The 23,552-nt window shown below is 42.1% G+C and overlaps 1 protein-coding gene across 2 annotated transcripts in view; it reads right to left on the bottom strand.

Annotated features, from left to right (window-relative positions):
• LOC126176871 (atrial natriuretic peptide-converting enzyme-like) overlaps nucleotides 1-23,552 on the bottom strand; it is a 590,044-nt gene that overhangs the window by 281,012 nt on the left and 285,480 nt on the right. Inside the window, exon 1 of one of the 2 annotated variants that reach the window (XM_049924068.1) lies at nucleotides 3,965-4,227. The exons of the other annotated variant lie outside the window; for it this stretch is intronic. Within the exon in view, the coding sequence (XP_049780025.1) occupies nucleotides 3,965-4,147 (183 nt within the window). The 5' untranslated portion in view covers nucleotides 4,148-4,227. Of the gene's footprint in view, nucleotides 1-3,964; nucleotides 4,228-23,552 lie in introns of those variants that run through there. 2 annotated transcript variants of the gene reach the window in all.

The following is a 23,552-nucleotide window of genomic DNA, read 5'->3' as shown; positions in this document are numbered from 1 at the left end:
ATTTACGGACAGAGAGTACCTCGTACTCTATATACATCAACCACAGACATGTAAATTTTATGTACGTATATTAAGATATATGAAACTATTTTCGTATACAAGGAAAAATTATGTTGTATCTCACATTCACGTCACAAGCACACTTTGAAAATTACCTCAACCCACGGAATGGGCAAATATTTCTTGTCGATCCTACTTAGGGGGGTAGCGTATCAGGTGCTTTAACAGGCATGAGTTCATGTTCTGTGTTTGCGTTATGTTTGTCTTATTCACAATAACAATGGGAGAAGGAAGAGAGTGAAACATGATGCCGTTAAATAGCCTGCTCCCCTCGAAAAACACCAAAGGTGCTTACCGTTTCCATTCGACTGACGAATCACCATCAACATCGTCGCACGACTTCACTCTGAGTTCCTGCGGGAAGTTTGGAATTTAACCCAAGACAAAGGCGCATAATATGTCGATAGGAAATTTTAGGTTACCACATCTTCTCCTCTTGACGGCCGAATCTTAGCTCTGGCTTAAGTCGCGACTGATTAATAATGTAGCCAAAGGGTAACCCGCCATGTCTGCCTTTCATTTCACTTCGTTGGCTGCGTATTTTCTCGGTGTTGATATTTTCTCAGAGATTTGACTGGATATCCGAATACATCTACATCTATAGGACGTTCCAGGAGATCTGGTCAATGTTCAGGATCATGGCAGGAAAGATCCTTCGACGCCAGGAAGTCTAGCAAACATGGGCTCTAAAATGCATACCTTTGCAGAGCTATGAGCACGCGTTGATATTCGACACTGTGAAACAAACCTATTCCACTGCAAGCTCTTTGATCTACATATTTTGGGAGGAGGTAGTATGGACCAAAACATGAAATAATTGTCAAGTAAAAACGGACCCTGAAACGCATACGTTAAGAGCTTCGAGGAGCACTTGTTCAGTAGAAGAGACATGTTTCACAGTATCAAACATACGAGGGTGAGTCAAATGAAAACCTTAAATTTGTAATAACAAATCGAAATTTCGCGCCGTTATTTTGTAAGTTGATAAGCGTGCTACAAACAGCTTGCAGAATGGCCTGTAGGTGGCAGCATAATTCAGATGCACACATATCATCGCAGTATCAGTATAAAGATGGCCGCCCCATTTGCGTCTTGCACCAGGGAAGAATAGCGTTCTGTTATTCGGTTTCTGCGCAGTGAAGGTGTGAAACCTATTGAAATTCATCGAAGAATGAAGGCTCAGTACGGTGAAGCATGTTTGTCACAGCAGCAATCTACGAATGGAGTAGGAAGTTCGCAAATGGTGTGACTTCAGTGGAAGATATTCCTCGTCAAGGTCAAGCACAACGAGTTGTGACTCCACAGAACATTGCAGCAGTTGAAGCCATAGTGAAAGAAAACAGCCGAGTGACACTGATTGACATTGCAGCATGTTTACAGATTAGTCATGGGTCAGCACACCACATTGTGCATGATGTGATCCAGTTTCACAAAGTGTCTGCAACATGGGTGCCACGGCAGCTGACTATTGAAATGAGAGAATGACGTGTTGATACTTGTGAAGAACTTCTTCGGCGCTTTGAACGAGAAGGTGATGGCTTCCTTGTAAGAATCGTTACTGGGGACGAAACCTGGGTTCACTTCCACCAACCGGAAACGAAGAGAGCGAGCAAGGAATGGTGCGATTCCTCATCACCAAAACTAAAGAAGTTCCGAGCCGAACCATCAGCAGGGAAGGTTATGCTGACTCTCTTTTGGGACGATAAAGGCGTAACTTTGGAGCATTACATACCTAGAGAGACCACTGTCACCAGTGCATCATACACAGATCTCCTAAAAAAACATCTGCGGCCTGCAATCAAATCAAAGCGATGTGGATTGCTGTCAGCAGGTGCCCTTTTGCAACATGACAATGCAAGGTCCCACTCTGCCCGTAAAACAGTTGCAACAATCACAGACCAGCATTTTGAGTGTCTTCCTCATCCACCATACTCACCAGACCTTGCCCCAAGTGATTTCCAGATGTTTGGACCACTCAAAGACGAGATGAGAGGAAAGAAGTTCCGTTCTGATGAAGAGGTACGCCACGCGGTGCATGAGTGGCTGCGCAGACTACCAAAAGAATTTTTTTCTAAAGGAATTTATGCACTTTGTAAGCGCTGGAGGATTTGCATTGAGGGTGGGGGATATTATGTTGAAAAGTGATACAGCTTTGTACCACTTCTGCACAATAAATAATATTTAAAAAATATTTAAGGTTTTCATTTGGCTCACCCTCGTAACAGTGTTCATAGGTCTCAAGGTATCAATGAACCCATGTTTACTAGAATTTCAAAAGTTACACACCTAGACAGGAGAACTCTTTTTAAAAACTTACTTTATGCTGACGATACAGTGATCCTAGCAGACTGAGAAGAGAACCTGCACGAATAAGTGCAAAATTTGACTAGGGATCTGAACAGAAAAAACGAAGACAAGGACCTTCAGGGGGAAAGAACATTTTAGAAGAGAAACAGCGGTAAATTAGAAGATTTTAGAGCAAGTAAACCACTTCAGCTACCTAGGATGTAAGGTGACACATATGGCTACAGCAAATATGTAGAAATTAAACTCAGTAAATTCAGCCGGATGTGTGGAACAGTTAACAGAAACCTTAAAAACAAAACCAGGAAAGATAAATTCTACAAAACAGTTGCAGTCGCAACACTGCTCTGTGGAAGCGAGACCTGGGTGATTAGCAAAAAGCAAGAAAGCCGCATTCAGGCGGAATAAATGAATATGTAATAAGTTTCCTTTAATTTACGTCTATGGTCACAATCTTTTTTGTTTAATAGATTACCGGTTTCGGTCTTTAATGACCATCATCAGATCTGTTTCATAAAAACAAAGTCCTAATGTACTACAGCCATAGTGGCATCGTCAAATGTTAAATGCTGAATCAGCACCAGCATCGTTAAATACATATAAATCAAATCACCTGCACGAGTTTACAGACAACATGACTTTTAGTCTAAATTATATTATAGCTAGATTATAGCAGAAAATGAAACGAACGCCTAGAAACAATAGAAAGTGACAGACTCCCCTTAAAGGCTATAAATTGTAGGTGCCAAGGAAAAAGAGATGGAGGACGACCCTGGGAACGATGGGTACCGTAATAGTCTGTTTCGCCTAATACCTCAAGAGAATCACTGAATGTTGACAATTTCTCCTGGGACATCATTGTATGCTCCAAGATAAAAAATGGCTCTGAGCACTATGGGACTTAACATGTGAGGTCATCGGTCCCCTAGAACTTAGAACTACTTAAACCTAACTAACCTACGGACATCACACACATCCATGCCCGAGGCAAGATTGGAACCTGCGACCGTAGCGGTCGCGCGGTTCCAGACTGAAGCGCCTAGAACCGCTCGGCCACCCCGTCTAGCCTGCCGAAGTGCCGTGCGGTTCTAGGCGTTGCAGTCTGGAACCGCGAGGCCGTAACGGTCGCAGGTTCGAATCCTGCCTCCGGCATGGATGTGTGTGATGTCCTTAGGTTAGTTAGGTTTAAGTAGTTCTAAGTTCTAGGGGACTAATGACCTCAGAAGTTGAGTCCCATAGTGCTCAGAGCCATTTGAACCATTTTGAACCACCCCGGCCGGCTATACTCCAAGAGCCCCCTATCCTGTTCCAGTCGCGAATAGTGCGCGGGAAGAACGATTGTTGACAGTGATGGTCGTAGCACACTACCGTGTGGGAGGCATCACCATTCTAAGCAGGGTATCCCTGTGACGCGGACACACACACACAAGCGCGCGCTCGCGCGTGCACACACACACACACACACACACACACACACACACACACACACAAACGCACGCACGCACACACACACAAACGCACGCACGCACACACACACGCACGAGGATTCCGCAGCACTTATTATCGCACATTCCGACAACGAGCCATCCACGAAACTCACCGCGTGAACTGTCTTCTCAGAGGTATCGAGGCTGGCGTCTGGCCCGAGATACTGGAAGCGCTGTCGCGGCTGCTCGTCTTCGGCGGTCGACGACGCGGCCTCCGGAAGCGGCAACTTGGAGACGCGTTCGGCAGCCACTGGCGCGTCGCTGCTGGCGGCGAGCGCGTACTTTCGGCTCACCATCGCTGGCTCGAGTAGCCCGGCCCTCCTCAGCGCATGGCCGTCCTTCCGCTCACTGCGACGCGACGCTCCGCTGACCGCGACTACCCTTCACTGGGGGCTCGCCACAAGTGGGCTGCGACGGCGACGCAGCCGCTGGAATCCCGGCCGCCGGCCGCCGCTCTTGCGCGAACTCCGTCTCCCTTCCCTGCGCCCGAAACGCTCCCAGGGCGTGGCGCAAGCCCGCGCTTCTGCTGCCACAATGGCGAACCGCGCGAGCCTGACCTAGGCTTCCCAGCCGACAACAAACGTCGCGGCGCAACGAAAGAGCGCCATCCGTCCCGTGTGAGCGCGTGCGACCGCTTCCTGGCTGTTACGCGGACATAAGCTAGCGAGTTCGCCATTTGCCTGCATTCTCACACAATTAGTCGAGAGTGAAACTGTGGAGTCGTGCCCGCGCGAGGGAAAGATTCTCAGAAGAAATGTCCCGCTGCGGAGTACACGCTTCTGCGTCGGCTGAAAACTGCTCGATCGCGGGGCTTGATTATACGTTGGAGGCTGCGCGCCGTTCCCTCCGGCTAGCACAAAGCGATTGGCCTGCGGAAAAAAGCGACACGATTACTGCGCGCAGCGTTGCGTCTTTGCGGCGGAAGTTCGGAGAAAGTGCCCGACGCGTCGAGAGGCTGCACTGTCGGAAAAATAGCGATGGTGTTGAAAGCTGGTTCCGAACGTGCGCGGGAGGCGGCTTTTCTAGGCACCTGCATAGTTTATCGGGGCACTGTCGGCAATAAGAAAAACTCGACGCAAAACAACTGCTTCTATACTTCTTCTAATGTTGTCGATGGAGTCGTCAATTTAAACCCTCTCGATGTGTATCTAAAGCTCTGTCTAATAATTTTCATTCTCTAGGTAGAAGGTGCATTTTCAGTAATGGCCCGCTACGGGCATTGACTATCCGGCCAAACAGCAGGCGAGCTGGTGCAGCGGGAGTCCCAATTGGGTATATTTGGCAGAAGGTTTCTAGTTCTGACATTTACCTTACAACCAGGGGAAACCAGCTGAAAATCTTGGTCAGAAACGAGAATGGGAATTTAAAAAAAAATTAATTCTGGTACAATACATATCAGACAAAAAAACTGAGATCTAGTGTATACGAATATCTGCCAAAATGTGAACCAGAGTAAAGTGAATGACATAATCGAAGAAAAATCTTCCGTCCTTACTTCTTAGTTCATAATGCTGTGGTCTTGAATCCGGATGACCGTGAACATATTACTCCTCATAATTTGCAGTGAAACAACTTCATTTTTTTTCTTTCATGTGTGTCACTCGAAATACAAAGCCACCATCTGAGTAGCTCTGTAGCTATTTACTGAAAATATTATCTATCCATCTACCTTCTCAACGAAACCATGTTAATTATAACTATCGCAGATTTGTTAATTTTTACTGCAATTTAAGAGCCAGGTGAATGACTTACAAACCCCTGTAGTTTTGTTACTTTAGTTTCATCAAATATTAGAGACTGATGTTACAATAGAGAAAACCTTACTATCACAACGATCTGTAATAAACATTTCTTGGTATCAGCAGAAATTTAAGAGAAGAGTAGATCATATCCAATCTTAAGAGTTGCGCAGGAAATGAGAGATGAGTTCAGCTCCTGAACGAGGCCTTATTTTAACAAACATATTAATAACTCATTAGATATTAACGCCTTATTATGAATAACTGATAACCATGAAGTGGAAATTATGCTACCATATACATGAAATGTATTTGCAGTTGTGGATATCGACAACTGTCAGCTATATAATAAAATGACGATAGCGAAAATTTGTGCTAGACTGGGACTCGAACCCGGATTTCCCGCTGATCACGGGAGCTCGACATACCATTAGGCTGTCCGAGCAAACTTCCATGTTCCATCAACCATGTGTCTAAAACCCGACCCGTACATCCATTATGTATATTCCCATACAGAGGAGACATTTTAATTCAAAGTCGCTTGCCCGGTTTTGGCGGATAAATACGATATTGCAATGCCTACACTGTTCTGAAGTACGATGCATTGCTCCTTCGGACGTGCATGCATGTCCCTGTTAGTCGTGGATAAAGTAAGAACAACGAACTATTTGAGTTCATCGACTTAACTGTTTAGCAGAGAGCGGTACAATGAAAGGGATGCTCGACTTGCCTAAGAGCATTGGTTTCACAATACAAGACACCCGCACCAGAACCTTCGCTGCACTTTCTCGACACTTTCGAGAAAGGGGAAGTGCTCATTCTGAGCATGTTGGTGCTGAAAAGTATGATGTGCGGACATAGGAGTCTAATGATGCCGATATACACGGAAGAGCCAAAGAAACTGGTACACCTGCCTAATATCGTGTAGAGCCCCCGCGAGCACACAGAAGCGCCGCAACGCAACGTGGCGAGAACTTGACTAATGTCTGAAGTTATGCTGGAGGGAACTGAGCCATGAATCCAGCAGAGCTGTCCATAAATCCGTAAGAATACGAGAGGGTGGAGATATCTTCTGAATAGCATGTCTCAAGGCATCCCAGATATTCTCAATAATGTTCATGTCTGAGGAGTTTGGTGACCATCAGAAGTGTTTAAGCACAGGAGAGTGTTACTGGAGCCACTCTGTAGCAGTTCTGGACGCGTGGGGTGTCGTATTGTCCTGCTGTAATTGCCCAAATCCGTCGGAATGCACATTGGACATCAATGGATGCAGGTGATTAGACAGGATGCTTACGTACGTGTCAACTGTCAGAGTCGTATCTAGACGTATCAGGGGTACCATGTCACTCCAAATGCACACTCCCCACATCATTTTTGAGCCTCCATCAGCTTGAAGAGTACCCTGCTGACATGCAGGGTCCATGGAATCATGAACTTGTCTCCATACCCGTACACGTCCATCTGCTCGATACAATTTGAAACGAGACTCGTCCGACCAGGCAACATGTTTCCAGTTATCAACAGCCCAATGTCGGTGTTGACGGGCCCAGGCGAGGCGTAAAGCTTTGTATAGCGTAGTCATCAAGAGTACACGAATAGCCCATATCGATGATGTTGAATAGTTCGCACGCCTGACACTTGTTGATGACCCAGCATTTTGCGGAAGGGTTGCACTTCTGTCTCTTTGAACGATTCTCTTCAGTCATCGTTGGTCCAGTTGTTGTAGGATCTTTCTCTGGCTGTAGCGATGTCGGAGATTTGATGTTTAACCGGATTCCTGATATTCACGGTACACTCATGAAATGATCGTACGGGAATATCCCCACTTGATCGCTACCTCGGAGATCCTGTGTCCCATCGCTCGTGAGCCGACTAGAATAGCACTTTTAAGCTCACTTCAGGCTTGATACCCTGCCATTGTAGCAGCAGTAACCGATATAACAACTGCAGCAGACAGAATTAATGTCAGGCATTGCCGACCGCAGCGTCGTATTCTGCCTGATTACATATTTCTGTAACTGAATACGCATGCCTATACCAGTTTTTTTGGCGCTTCAGTGTAGGTTGGTTTATTAATACAGCTTCAACGAGAATTAAATTTACACTCTGCAGCGGAGTGTCCGCTGATATGAAATATTCTGCTTAACATTAATTAATTATATTAATTTAAGGAATAATATGGGACTGTGGAATCTTAGGTGATATTGACATGTGATGGAGTGATGGTAATCATCTCCTAGGACATGTTATTTTCTCAACAAGTTTAACTGAAGCAACTTACCACCCGTTTCTATGTCCTGTGTTTGGGAAACTGCTGGAAACGATATCACGTTCTGTGAGCAACGACATCTGGCTTAAACGTAAGTCTGGATGTATTTCATTACTTCACTTGGTACGGAAGCTGAGCTGCGCGCCCGAATGAACTACACATTTCCATTAGTTACACTGCGTACAATCATTTTCACTACTAGTTTAATGTTATGTCCTACAGTGTATTTGAGTCGTTGCTATATTTTTTATGTGTTATTACGTAATGATGCAGACTCGGTGATAAAGGTTCAAAAATTTGATGCAGTATGGTTACTGTCTAGTTGGCTTTGTTGTTTGTAATATCTTAGTAGAAGAAAATTAATGCAGTTCATATATTATGAATAAGTGATTGAACATTGTGATTGCACAACAGAGAAATCAAGCATCATTATTATTATTTTCTTAGAGAGAGAGAGAAAAAATGGCAGCGCCTTATAATCTGACCTTAAGTGATATCAATACAAATGTGGAGCAAGGACGAATATGAACATGTCAGATGAAAACGTCAGATAGCAATACAAGCGTCACAATGGTACGGTATGCTAATCATAAACTGAAAAAAACTCTTTTAGTATCTCAGGAGAGAGCCTCGCTACTCGTGTAGGATACATGGAGGAATGAGAAAGAAAGTAAGGCATGAAACGTGAATACCTAAAAGTGTTAAGTATGATTATGCGCTGAAGAGCTTCATGATTTTTGCATTGTTTGCATTTTGAGCTCCTGTACGTACTGATCTACTTCATTGACTCCGTATCGATGGGAACTATACCGTGGAAATTTATCTCCTCCCGTTTAATAGTGAATTTTTCCCATAAATCCCTATCTAGATTTGGGTTTCCGTCGTTTCCCTGCATTAGCTGAAGCAAACACCGAGATGTTTCCTTTGGAAAGGTCTCGGGAGCTACCCTTCCCTACCCTTTCCCAGTTTCAACCTGTAATCCCTCTTTGACTACCTCATCGTCGATGGGACGTTAAAACTTAAGCTTTCTTCCTTCTCACGCTGAAGATAATATATTTGTGCAATTTGTTGAAGAGACGCGCCTCATCATTCTGTTTCTTTAGTATTGGACGAATGACTTTCTCTCCCGGTGATTTTCCTGACAACCTACCACCTGCGATTATGTGAAGGAGTTTTTTTTTTTTCACTATGGGACTTAACTTCTGAGGTTATCAGTCCCATAGAGCTTAGAACTACTTAAACCTGACTAATCTAAGGACATCACACACATCCATGCCCGAGACAGGATTCGAACCTGCGACCGTAGCGGTCACGCGGTTCGAGACTGAAGCGCCTAGAACCGCTCGGCCACCCCGGCCAGCTGAAGGAGTTGACCAAGGCTGTGAAACGTCTAGAACATCCTTACAACATTGCGCCAGTCCAACGAAGCTTTGCATAGATTTAAAGTGATATGCCGATCAGGAATATGAAAATTTTAATCTTTCGGAAAGCAACAGTACTTCAGCTTTGTTGGTGATTGAGAACTGCTCATCTGCGGAGGATAGCCCTGACGGATGTCTTAGTTTCGTCACCACAGTTCTAGCCGTCTGATTTTTTTTTTTTTTTAGACAAGGTTCGTTTAGTTGTGATGTGCTCCAAATCTACTGATTGTGGGCAGGCTATGTTACCCGCTGAAAGTCTTCCACCAGGATCACGAGGCACTCGTGTTGGCTGAAACTAAGCAGTTTCAGACCGTAGTTACACGGCGCCACTTTTAAATGGCTGGGTATTGCCAGTTAACCATTTTGCCTCACCACACCACGCAAAAAACTCTTCCACAGCTTGTAAGCCGTAACACGATAACTTCCACAGGAGAACAGCGAAGTACTGATATTAGCATCCGGCAGAATTCATTGCAGCATGTTTAGAAAGTGTGAGCGTATTAAAAGCAATGCAGAGGCCTCCCTTACCGTATGCGGTAGCTGTTATCCAGGCAGTTAAACTGAAACATGAACATTTCACATTTTGCTTCAGGAAGAAAAGATATTTTCTAGAAGGTGTAAATTTGTGCGGACTGTCAGAAGCAGTTCCCCTCCTGTTCGAAGACTGATTACCAGCCGCACTTGCAGCTTATTTGTTGTACTGTTAAAAGTGAATCGGTGGCTACTTCTAGATTTTGAACAGAAAGCCTCGAAAACGCAAAATTGTACTGTCCGTTGGTACCCAAGTCACAAAGCTCAAAGTTTTTAGCTCCCTCAAGAAATATTTGACAATTATCTTTATTTTCGGCAAACCAAACGTATTCGACACAATCAGAGTGATAAAAGGCGATTTTATCGACTTTATACAGAGACGAAACACCAGGCATATTGAAACGTTCCTCCGGTCCGTGAGTTTCCGTGACATCGAGCGAGCTCACACTCGCGACCGCAGGCTGACTTCACGGACTGTAGGCGTTACGCGACGTACTGCTCTGCGGATTTAACCGGAAACGTTTACTGGCGGAACCGGATTAATTCTCTGCATTGCTACAATTTGAAACGGCCTAAATAAAAGTCATGAGCCTGGCTTCGACCCGCGAGACAGGCTTAAGCTCCTCACTGATCTTACGTCAATAATCTAAGCCCCGTACCAATGCAGCTACTTCCAGAAAGATTCCGAGACTCTACCACTGGACTGGAATACTTAAACCACTAAGACTTTATACATCGCCTGCAAGCGGCTTCCAACAACTTCCACTAGTAATCTCCACTTAACAAAACAATAATGCACTTCAGTGGCAGTAAAGGAAAAAATCACATAAAAACGTCAGATTTCCACGGAAATTGATTGTGTCAAAGCTCCAATTTCGCCCCTCATTTTAAAGAACCACCGTCCAGTTAGCTACTGGTTCCGCGATCTGATGTTAGGACCCTGACTATCGGGCACGACCGTGTCCACTTAGACGACAACACTCGCCTAGAAAGTCGAAAAGTGACTAAGCACAATTCGACATGGTTCACGGGAACACACTTTACATTCGAATAGACTTTTCATTCAGGAAGAAAAAAAAACGCTTGGTTGGTTACTGCAGAAACTCTCTTCAGAAACACTATCTCCTCCCTAGAGAGCACATACACACAGCCGCGAGGGCTGTCGACTCACTAATCGATTTCGCGAACTGGAAACCGTTCCACGAAGTTTAGGCTTTCCAGACAAACAGAATCAGGAACAGACTGTAGGCGTTCTGGCTGTCTCCCACTTAAGGTGCTACCTTCTGACAGGACCTTTGGACGTTTCTATCCGATGCACGTCGGAAAACACGGGTCATTACGGGGAAACCACAAACCTTTAAGTCAGCCATGTAGGTTCCGGCCACTGCCCGTTTAGCAGGATTAGGGAAAGACCAGCCCATCATCTCCGGGATGACGAAGCCTCATTTCCCTGATACCTGCCCCAGTGTACACAGTATTCACAAAAACGAGCAAACAGGGCGTACCCAAGAAATTGTATATTACAGTGTTTCTGGATCTTCCCCAACAAATAGAACAGTAGAATAATCATCTTGTGAATGCTGTAGGTCTTCTTATTTTCATGCTTGATAGAAAAAACTTGAGAGTTGTTTTGTTTTCAGTCACACATTAAACAGCAAAAATACTTCACAGGACAGAACTACTTCACATTCAACAACAAGTTTTAGACCCAACAAGGTCAACCTAAAGGATCCCAAAACAGTGACCTCCTAGCTGACATTTTCATCAACCACATAGGAAATCAAATCTTCGACAAAATAGTTAAAGCAGTACAAAATAAAATTTTGATACATGTGTAGACGATATAATTTTTCTAACAGATGTATCATAGTTTCGTTCAAAAGGACATAAACACTATCCACTCAGAAACACAGTATATCAGCGAACGAGGTGACGCAGTGATTAGCACACTGCACTCCCATTCGAGACACGACACTTCAAACCCGCTTCCTGCCATCCTGAGTTATACCGGGACGATTCCTTTTAAAGCGCGGGACCGACTTCCTTCCTTTTTTTTTATCTGTCTTCTGACTGGTTTGATGAGGCCCGCCACGAATTCCTCTCCTGTGCCAACGTCTTCATCTCAGAGTAGCACTTGTAACTACGCCCTCAATTATTTGCTGGATGTATTCCAATCTCTGTCTTCCTCTACAGTTTTTGCCCTCTACAACTCCCTCTAGTACCATGGAAGACATTCCCTCATGCCTTAACAGACGTCCTATCAACCTGTCTCTGCTCTTTATCAGTGTTTTCCACATGTTCCTTTCCTCTCCGATTCTGCGCAGAACCTCCTCATTCCTTACCTTGTCAGTTCACCTAATTTTCAACATTCGTCTGTAGCACCACATCTCAAATATTTCTATTCTCTTCTTTTCCGGTTTTCCCACAGTCCATGTTTCACTACCATACAACGTTGTACTCTAGACGTACATTCTCAGAAATTGCTTCCTCAAATTAAGGCCGATATTTGATATTTGTAGATTTCTGTTGGCCAGGGATTCCCTTTTTGTCATTGCTAGTCTGCTTTTGATGTCCTCCTTGCGCCGCCCGTCTTGGTTATTTTACTGCGTAGGTAGCAGAATTCCTTAAGTTCATCTACTTCGTGACCATCAATCCTGATGTTACTTTTCTCGCTGTTTTTATTTCTACTACTTCTCATTACCTTTCGTCTTTCTTCGATTTCCTTCCCTATTCTCCCCTAATTCTCAAATAAACCAACCAGCAGTACATCAGTGTAACACAGATTACAAACTCAGTTTCTTAGATATCGCCAGACATAAGAGAATCAACAAACATGAGTTCACAATTTTTAGAAAACCTACAATCACCAGCACCATCATTCATAGCCAGTCCAATCACCCCAGTACGCATAAAGTAGCCAGTGTCAGATATTTACAACGCAGATTGAACAAAACACCTACGAACAAACATGTTTACACAGAAAACCTGAATACAATAAAACAAGCTGCACAAGGGAATGGGCACGTCGTAAAAACAGTAGATAAAATACACAGCAAAACAGAAACACACATACACAAGCAGATATAACACCATTTACAATAAATCAAGGGATAATAAGTAACGAATGGCACATAATGACTTACAACAACAAAGTCACACACAGGGTAGGTAACATACTAAAAAGACAAGGACTCAGTATAACATACAGAACCATGTGATTCTTCAATTTCTCCAGGTGTATTTTATAACGAAATAAATCTCGGGTGAACAACCTGGTATGAGTGTGCATAGGACACTCATACCAGGCTGTTCACCCGAGATTTATTTCGTCATACAGAACCAGTTACGCAATACAGAACAGACTTCGAAGAAATAGCTTCAACGCCGACAAGAACAGCCAGTCCTGTACATACCAATTAATTTGCAACTCCTGTTAATCCGTATATGTGGATCAAACACGCAGGCATTTTAGAACCAAGTATACAGAACAACCCAGAGTACTGAAAGGTAATAGCTCACACTCAACATTTGTACATCACCTAAACAGAATCACCACCCAACGAACACAGAAACGGATTTAAAATTTCTTAAAACTAGTAACAGCCCATGCCAAAAATTAACAATAGACGAAAAATATCACATCCAAGAGTCATTAGCTCAAGGAAAGAAAGTACTAAACGATCACACATAACTGTGCAATAAAATCTTCTTAGTCTCAATAGCAGAACTATTTAAATAACCCCCATCCAAAACTGCATAAGGTCACCCTCTAAAATTAAATTCCTCTCTCCCCATACTTCACATCATTCGTTCTACCTGCCCATCCATAACCTCCCTTCCTCCCTCCCTCCCTCCTCTCTCTCTCTCTCTGTCTTAGAAACACACACACACACACACACACACACACACATATATATATATATATATATATATATATATATATATATATATATGACAAGAACAGCCAGTCTTGTACATACCAATTAATTTGCAACTCCTGTTAATCCGTTCAAAATGGCTCTGAGCACTGTGGGACTTAACGATGTTTAAGTCATATATATATATATATATATATATATATATATATATATATGACTTAAACATTGTATACGTCAACAACACTTCAAATCCGCGTGCCACATCTCAAACAAACATACCACGAAACACATGAATGCCGCACAGCCATATCAAAACGTAATGGCCGAGGAAACTCCCCGCTTGGCGAACAAATCTAAAAAATGCAAGTCTAGCGAGAACAACGAAAGTAATAAGCTTGTTACCTCGACACAAACAAAGGAGAAAACCACATCAAATAACTGTAAGTAACACGCTACATAACCAGATGTATAGCGATTCTCAGTTCAAACATGCTTAATAAACTGAAAAAAACCGTTTTGCTGTTTGCAGATAACAAGCTGAAAATTGTGTAGTACATCTTGTAACGTCACGAGTATTTAGACGAGATTTTCGGTCGCCCAGTATTGGTGCGGAGTAAGATGAATCTTTTGTCCGTCTAAATGATAATGGGTCCAGGTGTCGAGGCTCGTCGCGGCAGTTCGGCTTCCGGCTAGGCTATCGGTACGAGCGATTCCAGGTACAAAGACTAACTACGTCGCTAGAAATTGGGAAAGTCTCGAAGCTGGAAATCTGGATAACTGTTACTCGCGTGCCCTTTGTGCAGATGCTCCAAGAAATTATCTCAGATGATAGCATTGCACGATAGATGTCATCCCTGAAAGTCACTCGCCTGGATCTATTTTGTATATTGACTTATGACGTCTTTTATAACTTTTTCATTATGCAAATGTTTGTCAGAACATCGTATTCTCCACTTTTAAACAGCAAATGATCAAAACATCAATACCTCATATTGTCGTCATGTGTAGTTGTTTAATGAAGAGTTTACTGTTTTGCCAGTAGCTGTATTTAAATGTTGATTGTAAGTGCTATTAAAAACAGTGCTAATTTAAAAGTGCTCAGTCGCATTTGTTAGCGGAGACCACAACTGAATAGACAACCAAAAGACGCTTCTGACAAGCAGGCCTAAATAATTGTATATTTAACGACTATCAGAGGTCATTTATTGTGAGCGCATTTGCACAAGAATACTGGCCTACTTATTTATGCACAAACCTTTATTTATATTTATTGTTCTGAGAGTGACCCAAACGTTTATAACATTTCTTTATGTAAATATTGTTGTAATATGTTAGTTTAGTATAGGAAAGTGGTCATGTTGAGTCAAATCACGTCTTTGGATCTTAAGAACGATGTATTTTTTGTGGGGACAGCCCTCAGCCAAAGAAGAAGCAGATAGTAGCGGAACACTATGGGAATCAACCGAAGATTGGGACTTTTCGAATGAAGAGCTCAAAGGAGCAATTCCGGACAATTTATGTCGAGGTCTTGAAGAAGGCAGATTTGCCTGAGGCAAAATGCATGATTCGGTGATAGATGATTGACTGTGGGTGATGAACAGCTGCTACCACGATAACTTCTGAAGGCACTTTATATTTCGAGAAACCTGAATGTGCTCCAGAGTGGGACTTCTGCTGCTTCATTTATGGAACTGAAAATATACAGAGTATGAGTTACTATTCCTCCATATGTCAATTTATGAAGCATCATGTTTAACTCTGAACTATTCTGCTTTACTGCATTTGATAAGGGTATTTCCTGTCTGTATTTCAACTGAATATCATAGGACTACTTCCCGTTTATTAGAGATGTCCTTTCTTTAATAAACATTATTCAGCATACTTCTCTATCATCTATAGCAATTGCAGACATTACAATATAACCCTTGTTATTAGATTAGTCATTTAACTTTTCTTTTGTGTTTTTGAGTACTTTATTAATGCGCAATTCTAGCCAATGCATAGACTCTTTGACCGCAGGATCACAACTACAAGTTATTATTCGCAGCGAATTGGCTGAGGGGCATGAAAGCAGATGTGCATGGCTTGACCATATAACCACATTGAGCTATTCTTTTTTAAACAGAACCGTGTTTAGCCCACGTACCTAAAGTACGAATAACCAGAGGTAAAGGCGCAAATGGTTTGCTCATATGGGATGCTCTTTGGAAGAACAACTACACTGGTGGTAACCGTCAGGTACCACTGCCGTCTAAAGCTACCAGCATAAACAACCAATAGTGGCGTGTGAGGTATGCAAACGTATTTACACATCCGCTTCATTTCCAAATTTACTATAAAACTAAAACCTTTACACATATCGTAAATGACCAACATGGAATGCCTCAACTCACTGATAAATGTCTGAAGTCTGCACTATAAGCAAACTAATGTAAAATATTTTACAATAATCATCCATTTTGCAAATATCAATATTTTGTACCAAATGTTCCTTTAGTGGTTAACATGTAACAATGATTTTGCAGAAAAAAAGAAACAAGTAAACCCACTGAACATAGCACAAAAAGTGCTGAAACATATTTGGCTGAAAGCTAAACTACAAAACGGTGCCTTGCATAAGGCGGAATTCCTCTCCAGTTCAACAATAGAGTTGAGATTAACGTGAGTGGGCAAAAGAATGATGTAAATTATCCCCTGTGCAAACTTGAAGAAGATAAGCTAGTAACCCATACATTCATGCTGGAACACATCTTCCTGAAATGTCGAGAGAATGTACAAAACTTGGCTCGTATGAGATTCTGTTTCACAACGACAACGCAATAGTTCACCTGATTGCCAAATTAAAAAAGTGCCTCGAAGAGTCCCAGAATCCATCTTACAGGCTGTATCTATCAGTCTTTTTCGTTTCTCCAACCAAAAGAGGAAGGAACTATCGTGTTCATTATTTTAATACCTCGGTAACATACCTGGATAGTCTTATGAAAGAGGTGTGTCATGGATCCTTTAGAAGTGGTACGACAGGATACACCAGTGCACAGAATTTGAAGTCGAACAGTGTGAGGTATGAAAATAAGGTTTACAGAAGTAAGATTTACTTCAACACTTAGCTATAATGGCCGCAAGAATTGGTTATGCACGGTAACAGTAGAAGAAAACGTCTAATGACTAATGTCTTGAACATGTTGAATATTTTTTGTCCTGAAATGTTCAGGGTCATTTTAATGTACTCTTGGTTAGTTCTGTGTTAAATGGTGGTGTATTTAAGATGTATTGCAAGTACGTGGGCACACTTCAGTTTAAAGACTATTTAATACTCTAATGACAGGAATGCGTTTGAAATTCATTTATACTACAAAAATAAAAATAAATAAAAAATAAAAAATGCTTATGTGGAATAGGAGGTTACCAAAAGAAACAGTCTCAGCTTAGTTTCAAATTAGTTTTGTTGTCTGTCAGGAATATTATATCATACTAGTATATCATTAGCTATGCTAATAGGGCTATAATTCACCCCTTCCAGAACTTAAGTCGGTTTTATTAAAGAGAAATCAAGATTCTGTGTATCTTCTAGTATTTTAATCACAGACATCGATACTTCCTCTGAACATAACTCAAACAAATAATATGAATGATTGTATGCACTGCGATGACACATTTAAAATAGGTAACTTTTTTAATAATTGTCTGTTTGACTGTTGCGGCTGACCAGCTATATTATTTAACTGACATTGCCACGTGATACTTCTTATCGTCTTACTAGACACGTGCCTCCAGGAGAGAGGGCAAAGATGAAGCAAATAGATAAAGCAATGGAAAAATACATAACTGGACGTGAGAGCCGTTTCACACTCTTATCCACTTCTTATCTGCTATCTCAAGAGGTAGCAGTCGCGTTACACGTTGTCGTTATCATTCAGCTTCAGCCATTTTTCTAACACACTTGTTTGCTGTTGAAATTAGCTCCTTTCATATTTTCCTTCTAAGTCAACATGAGGAATGACTAACTCCACTATATATATTTAACCGTCTGAAGTGTGTGTAAAATACTGCAGTGTTAGCAAGTTTTGTAATAAGTTGACATGAAAATGAAGTGCGATTATTGATGTAACGAACAGATACCTCAAAGAACAGAGCAAAGTGCATCAGCGCGGGCAAAACAAAACCTATTTATCTTACGCTTATAAATCTCAGAGGTAATTTAACTGCTATTCGGCGATAGTAAAGGAATTTTGCGAGTGACTCAAATCCTTCTTACTCTTCATTTTTTAACCACTAACGAGAAAGTATTTTGTTTGTGATCGAGAGATTATTCGAATACTTCTTGAGAGGGAAGACACCACTCTATACTTTACCAAGACTAAAAACTGAACTAAGCTCCGTCCGAACAGACTACGAAGGCCCAACTTCACCGACCGACCGCCGAGTCGTCCTCATCCCACAGGCGTCGCTGGATGCGGATACGGAGGGGTATATGGTCAGCACACCGCACTCCCGGCCATTTTGTCAGTTTACGAGACCGTTACCAAGACTACCTGCGAGAAATATGCCATCGTTTAGATATCGACTGAGTGCCAGGATTCAAATTAATAACTTTTGATGCAGCTAGTAGGAAGTGGACAGAAGCTTAATTCTCGATAAATGCTTTACGTTGGTGCTGACGGTTACCTGTCGTCCAGAAGGCGCCCAGTCACTGTCCAATACTTGTCGTGTTTGTAAAGGGAAAACAGAAGACTGTAAATTCAGGGAACAATTATAGCGTAGCAAAAGTATGCTCGTATAAAATCAGTTAACATGTTTGCATTATGGCCACCCTCGACCGTCAGAAAGCAATAAATATTTATATAGAAGTGGCAGGGACTGACACTTAGGTCTCGTTCTACATAACGGCGCTGCTTGAAAATAAATGACAGTTCCTACGACATATTTTTTTAGAGACAGTAAAAAAATGAACGCTGTTTCACAGTACTATATCTGATCAACAATATCCGGAAACGCCTGTGTAAAGCGGAAATGAGCACGAGATGTCACCAGGGGCGGACGCGCCAATATAAAAAGAGGTGGGGAGTATTGCGCTGTCAGCATAGAAGCGGTAACAGCAGAATGGTCGGTAGGCAGTGCTTACTGACTTCGAACTTGAACTACTCACAGGATGTCACCTGAGTAATTAATCCACCAGGGACATTTCAACCCTTCTAAAGCTTCCCGACTGTTTCTAACGTGATTGCGAGGTGGAAACGCTAAGAAATAACCACCGCTAAATCGAGCCCAAACAGACCTCATATACTGACGGACAGCAACCGTCGATCACTGCAGAGGGTGGTTGTTAAAAATCACGTGGAACCAAGGGAGAGAATCATTCGTGAGTTGCAAAGTGCTACCAGCAGTCCACCTAGCACAGTGACTGTGCTTAGGGAGTTGAAACGAACGGGGTACAGAGGTCTAGCAGCTCCTCATAAGCCATAATTTATTTTAGTCAGTACTAAGCGACGCTTGAGGTGGTGTAAAGAGCGAGACAACTGGACGGTAGATGAATGGAAACGAGTGATTTGGACTTCGAGCGATAAATCACGCTACACCCTGTGGCATTCCAATGCAAGGGTTTGAGTTTTGACGAATGTCTAGATAACGTTACGTACCATCACGTGTAGTGCCAAAAGCGAAGTACGCAGGAGGTTGTGTTACGGTACGAGCAACAGTTCGCAAACGATTGTTTGCATGACCATGACACTACACCCTGTCATAAAGCAGCGTCCGTGAGGCAATGGTTTGTGAACAATGACGTTCCTCAAAGGGACTAACCTACTCAGAGTCCCGTCCTCAATCAAACGGATACCATAGGGAGGAGTTAGAGCATCGATTGATGTCCATTTCGCACAGATAATTACTTACCTAGAGATCGGTGGATCGGTCTTTTACGAAAAAGAAAATGGTCTGCACATTCACAAGATTTAACAATCAAGGATGTTTATCTGTGGGGAAAATTAAAACAAGAAATCTAATAGGAAACACAATTAAAGAAGACGTGAAATACCACATAACACGAGCCAGTGTTTCTAGTCCAGATGAAATTCAACGTGCCGTGTCGTTCGTCCGATATCACTTTACAGCGCTCAACATCAAAATTTGGAGCACTTGGTGTAACAGTCATCATAATAACTGCAAGAAACGCACCTGAGATACGTGTTTACATACATTTGGTACACTAGGGCAGATATGTGCAGGACATCATCTCCTCACGCTGCGATACCCGTTTTCTTGGTAGTTAACTTGTTACTATTTCATGTTCACACATGTCACGAGGTAAGCTGAAAAGTAATGCACACATGCTTGTAGAATGCGACCGAAATGACCCTGAGAAACGCGCCTGGTGACATGTGGAAGATAACTTCCCCCTCTACACGCATGCGCAGTTTGCATGCGGTCTTCCAGTGGATTTTGAGTAGCGGAAGTATGGTGACGTGTTCTAAAGTTATGTAGGAGCGAGTTAAACAGCACGCTGTTATGGAATCTTTAACTGTTGAAAACGTGATTCCTACTGAGATTCGTCGTCGCTTAAAGGCTGTTTATGCTGTTGATAGGCCTACTGTAATCGATGAGTAACAAAAGTTCGTAGTTGCGAGCGTGGAAAAGCCATAATTGTTTATGAAACTCGCAGCGGACGTCCGATCACTGCCATAGACGCTAAACACCACAAACTCGTCGACAATTTGATTCAAAATGAGCAGCGAATCACTCAAAAGCATATCGTAAACCATGTTGGAATATCCAAGGAACGTTTCGGCTTCATTATTGAACAATAATCTCACAACATGACCACACTTGTCCACACAAAACGCGAGTAACTGAAGAAGCTGTGCAAACCTGAAATTTGAAGCGTTTCCACATACTACTTAAGAACATACTACTTGCTACACGTATTTATTTTTTTTCTCTATTCAGGAGAGACCAGAGGGGTAACCAGTAAACCTCGGACGATGAAGTAAAGCATTGTCAAATCCTGCATTCTAGAGAATTCGGAAGAATTTTTCAGTGACGGAATGAAAAAAGCTTCTTATACGCTGGGAGAAATGTGTTAGTCTTAACGGTGACTACGTTGAAAAATAAATTTATGATTCTGAAGCTTAAGAACTGCATTTTAATGTACTCTTTGCCCGATATTCCTCACTGTTTTTATTAGTGTTCTACAAGGATGTGTGCATTAATTTTCAGCCTATCTCATATTTCGTTATTATGGCGAGTTTTAGCCATCAATATAGAACAAGTTGTTCTGTAACTATGCAACGACCTCCTTACTGAACGAGCCCACGGTGTGAGAAAAGATTCACTGTTGCTGCTTTGCTCCCAGAATATACAATAGCATTTGTGTGAACTGTTCACGATGTTTAGGACGCCCATCTGGCTTTGAAAAAGATCTAAACACTTTATTTCATTACGATCCATGTCACTTAGTACTGGAGCTAGCAGATGTTATGAACTGAGACAGTTGAACCATCGCATGACCTTTGCTTTTCGTGACCAAGACCACAACCTCCTTTAGCCAGATATGGCCCATTTTATATGAACAACCATAAGATAGTTTGTGCTTGTTAGCTTCCTTCTCCTTAGTATGCAAAAAGAGATCGGACTTCCTTGTCTGTTAACACTGACAACTTTACACAAAGTCCGCTGCTCTTGCTCGTTACGTGAAGGCCGTAGGCCACTGTGTGGTCGTTGGTGAGAGGTAATGCCTAAAATTTGATATTCTCGGCACATTCTTGACTGTGTGGATCTCGGACTATCGTATTCTCTATCGTTTTGAACACGGCTGCGTGGAAACAGACCGTTTACAAAGTAAAATTAAAGCAATAGCAGTCCTCGGCCGCAAAAATAAGACTAATGCTACCGTAGCTCGACACATGTGAGCAGCCCATAGTGGCTTGCCTTCTACGGTTTCTATTTCACAAATTTTGTGACTAAAGTTTTATCGCTTGATATTTAGTTTTATACGTGATATGACAGTTTGAGTATTTTTCTTCCGATGAAGGCACTTATAGCACTGGCGAAACCTACGTTAAAAGACTTATTTTTTGCCACCGTGGTCTACCATTGCTCCAATTTTATTCTCTATCTATTTAAAAACTGGATGTCCCATTCTTCTAGCTCCAGCTACCATTCCGCGTACAACGTCTGTTCATTCCCGTAATGCTTCCATAATCATGTCGGAAACCTTTTCGCATGAATCATCTGAGTACAAATAACAGCTTCGCCAATGCACTGCCCTATTATACCTTGTGTTCGCGATACTACTGCCATCTCTATATGTGTATATAGCTATCCCATGACATTTGTCACCTCAGTGTATGCACCATCCTGGAGTTGTACTTATTTGGTATGCGTACCACGGATGTCCTATTTTCAACGTTTTATGAACACTGTGCTCTGTGTTTTTGTTTGGTATGTTTTCTTTAGTTTTTTTTTTTCGTACGCGGGAGATGATGATGATGCGTTTGGCGGCATAAAGAAGCCAGTGTGTATTACAAATTGGTTCCCTGGAATATAAGCGTGATTGCTGATATTTATTTCCTACAGGTTCAAAAGATTTAGCAAGGAGTGAACATTAAGTGCTACTGTAAAAAGATAAACCGCTGGCATAAATCCTAATACTCAAAAATAGATGTCCTGGAGCTTGGTTGGCAATTTGCCGATATTGCGCCGACGAAGTTTCACCATTTCCTTTCTTTATAACACTTTCTTGTAAAACGTGGATTGATGACTTCGTCGGTCCCTAACAGCAAATGTTTTTCAGTGTTGAAATTAAAACTCGTTCCAGCATTGGAAAGAGTTATAGATAATTGAGAAGCATAGTTTATTGCTTTCTATTTGTTGTTCATCGGAAAATGAAATTTTTGTCATGGATAACAGAAGTTAGGAAGTATTTTATTCTTTCGCCAAATAAATTCATGAAACATAACTTGGTGCGTTTTCCGTTTCTTGAATTAAAGGTATAGTTTCACGTTTGCTACTGGGCATCAACCGCAAAGAGACAGATAAATCGCTATTCGAGACGGCAATTGCAGGGAATGAACTTTGATAACTTTCGCTGTTTGAAATTATTACTTCACGTGGGAAATCAGTGACTTGTAGATGCGTTATCGAGAGAAGTACTTAAACATGACTTACTGAGAACGTCTGCACATTCATTCAAAGCGCTGTCACCTTCTTGACCGCCTCTCACCTACTAAATAACACAAAACACATCGTGTGTTTACAATAGACGTTGCGAAATACCTTTGAATAAGCGTCGTCTCGAAAACAATTTATGGGGCTTAACATGTCGATCAGGCTCTCTATGACGATGAAAAATTATACATGCATGACGTCCGTACTTTTCATTACGATAATGTATATGCCAAAGCTAACATTTAAATCACCGACATCACTTTCCAATTATGGCAACCACTTTTAATTGAATCATAAAATGAACTTCTGTAGCCATGACCTTATGAACGGTAACTTATTTTCACAATTCTTTTCTTGTCTTACATTAGGAGCAGTACAATATCTGACGACGTTTGCTCTGGCTACTGGGAAGAAAGCATGTAAAATAAAAATGGTATAACGAAAGTTCAAACTGACAAGAAGAAATAATTAAATAAAATTTCGGAGCTACGTTAAACAGAAATACCATCACATTATGGTAATCATGTAGAACGCTGAAGTTCTCTGTGTTCAGTACGACGAGTGCAAACAGGTTTCTGGAAAGTGTTTTCTGTCTATGCCATGACGATAGCGATAGCGCAAGGCGGATGCAAGTCATGTAAGTTTCTTCATTGCCTAGAAGACAGGAAAAGTTATTACCTAATTCCACACTCTGGGGTGTAGCT

This window comes from Schistocerca cancellata, chromosome 1 (genome assembly GCF_023864275.1).
Source record: "Schistocerca cancellata isolate TAMUIC-IGC-003103 chromosome 1, iqSchCanc2.1, whole genome shotgun sequence".
NCBI lineage: Eukaryota > Metazoa > Arthropoda > Insecta > Orthoptera > Acrididae > Schistocerca > Schistocerca cancellata.
The sequence above is the reverse complement of the archived record's forward strand: the minus strand, read 5'-3'. Positions and strand labels throughout refer to the sequence as shown.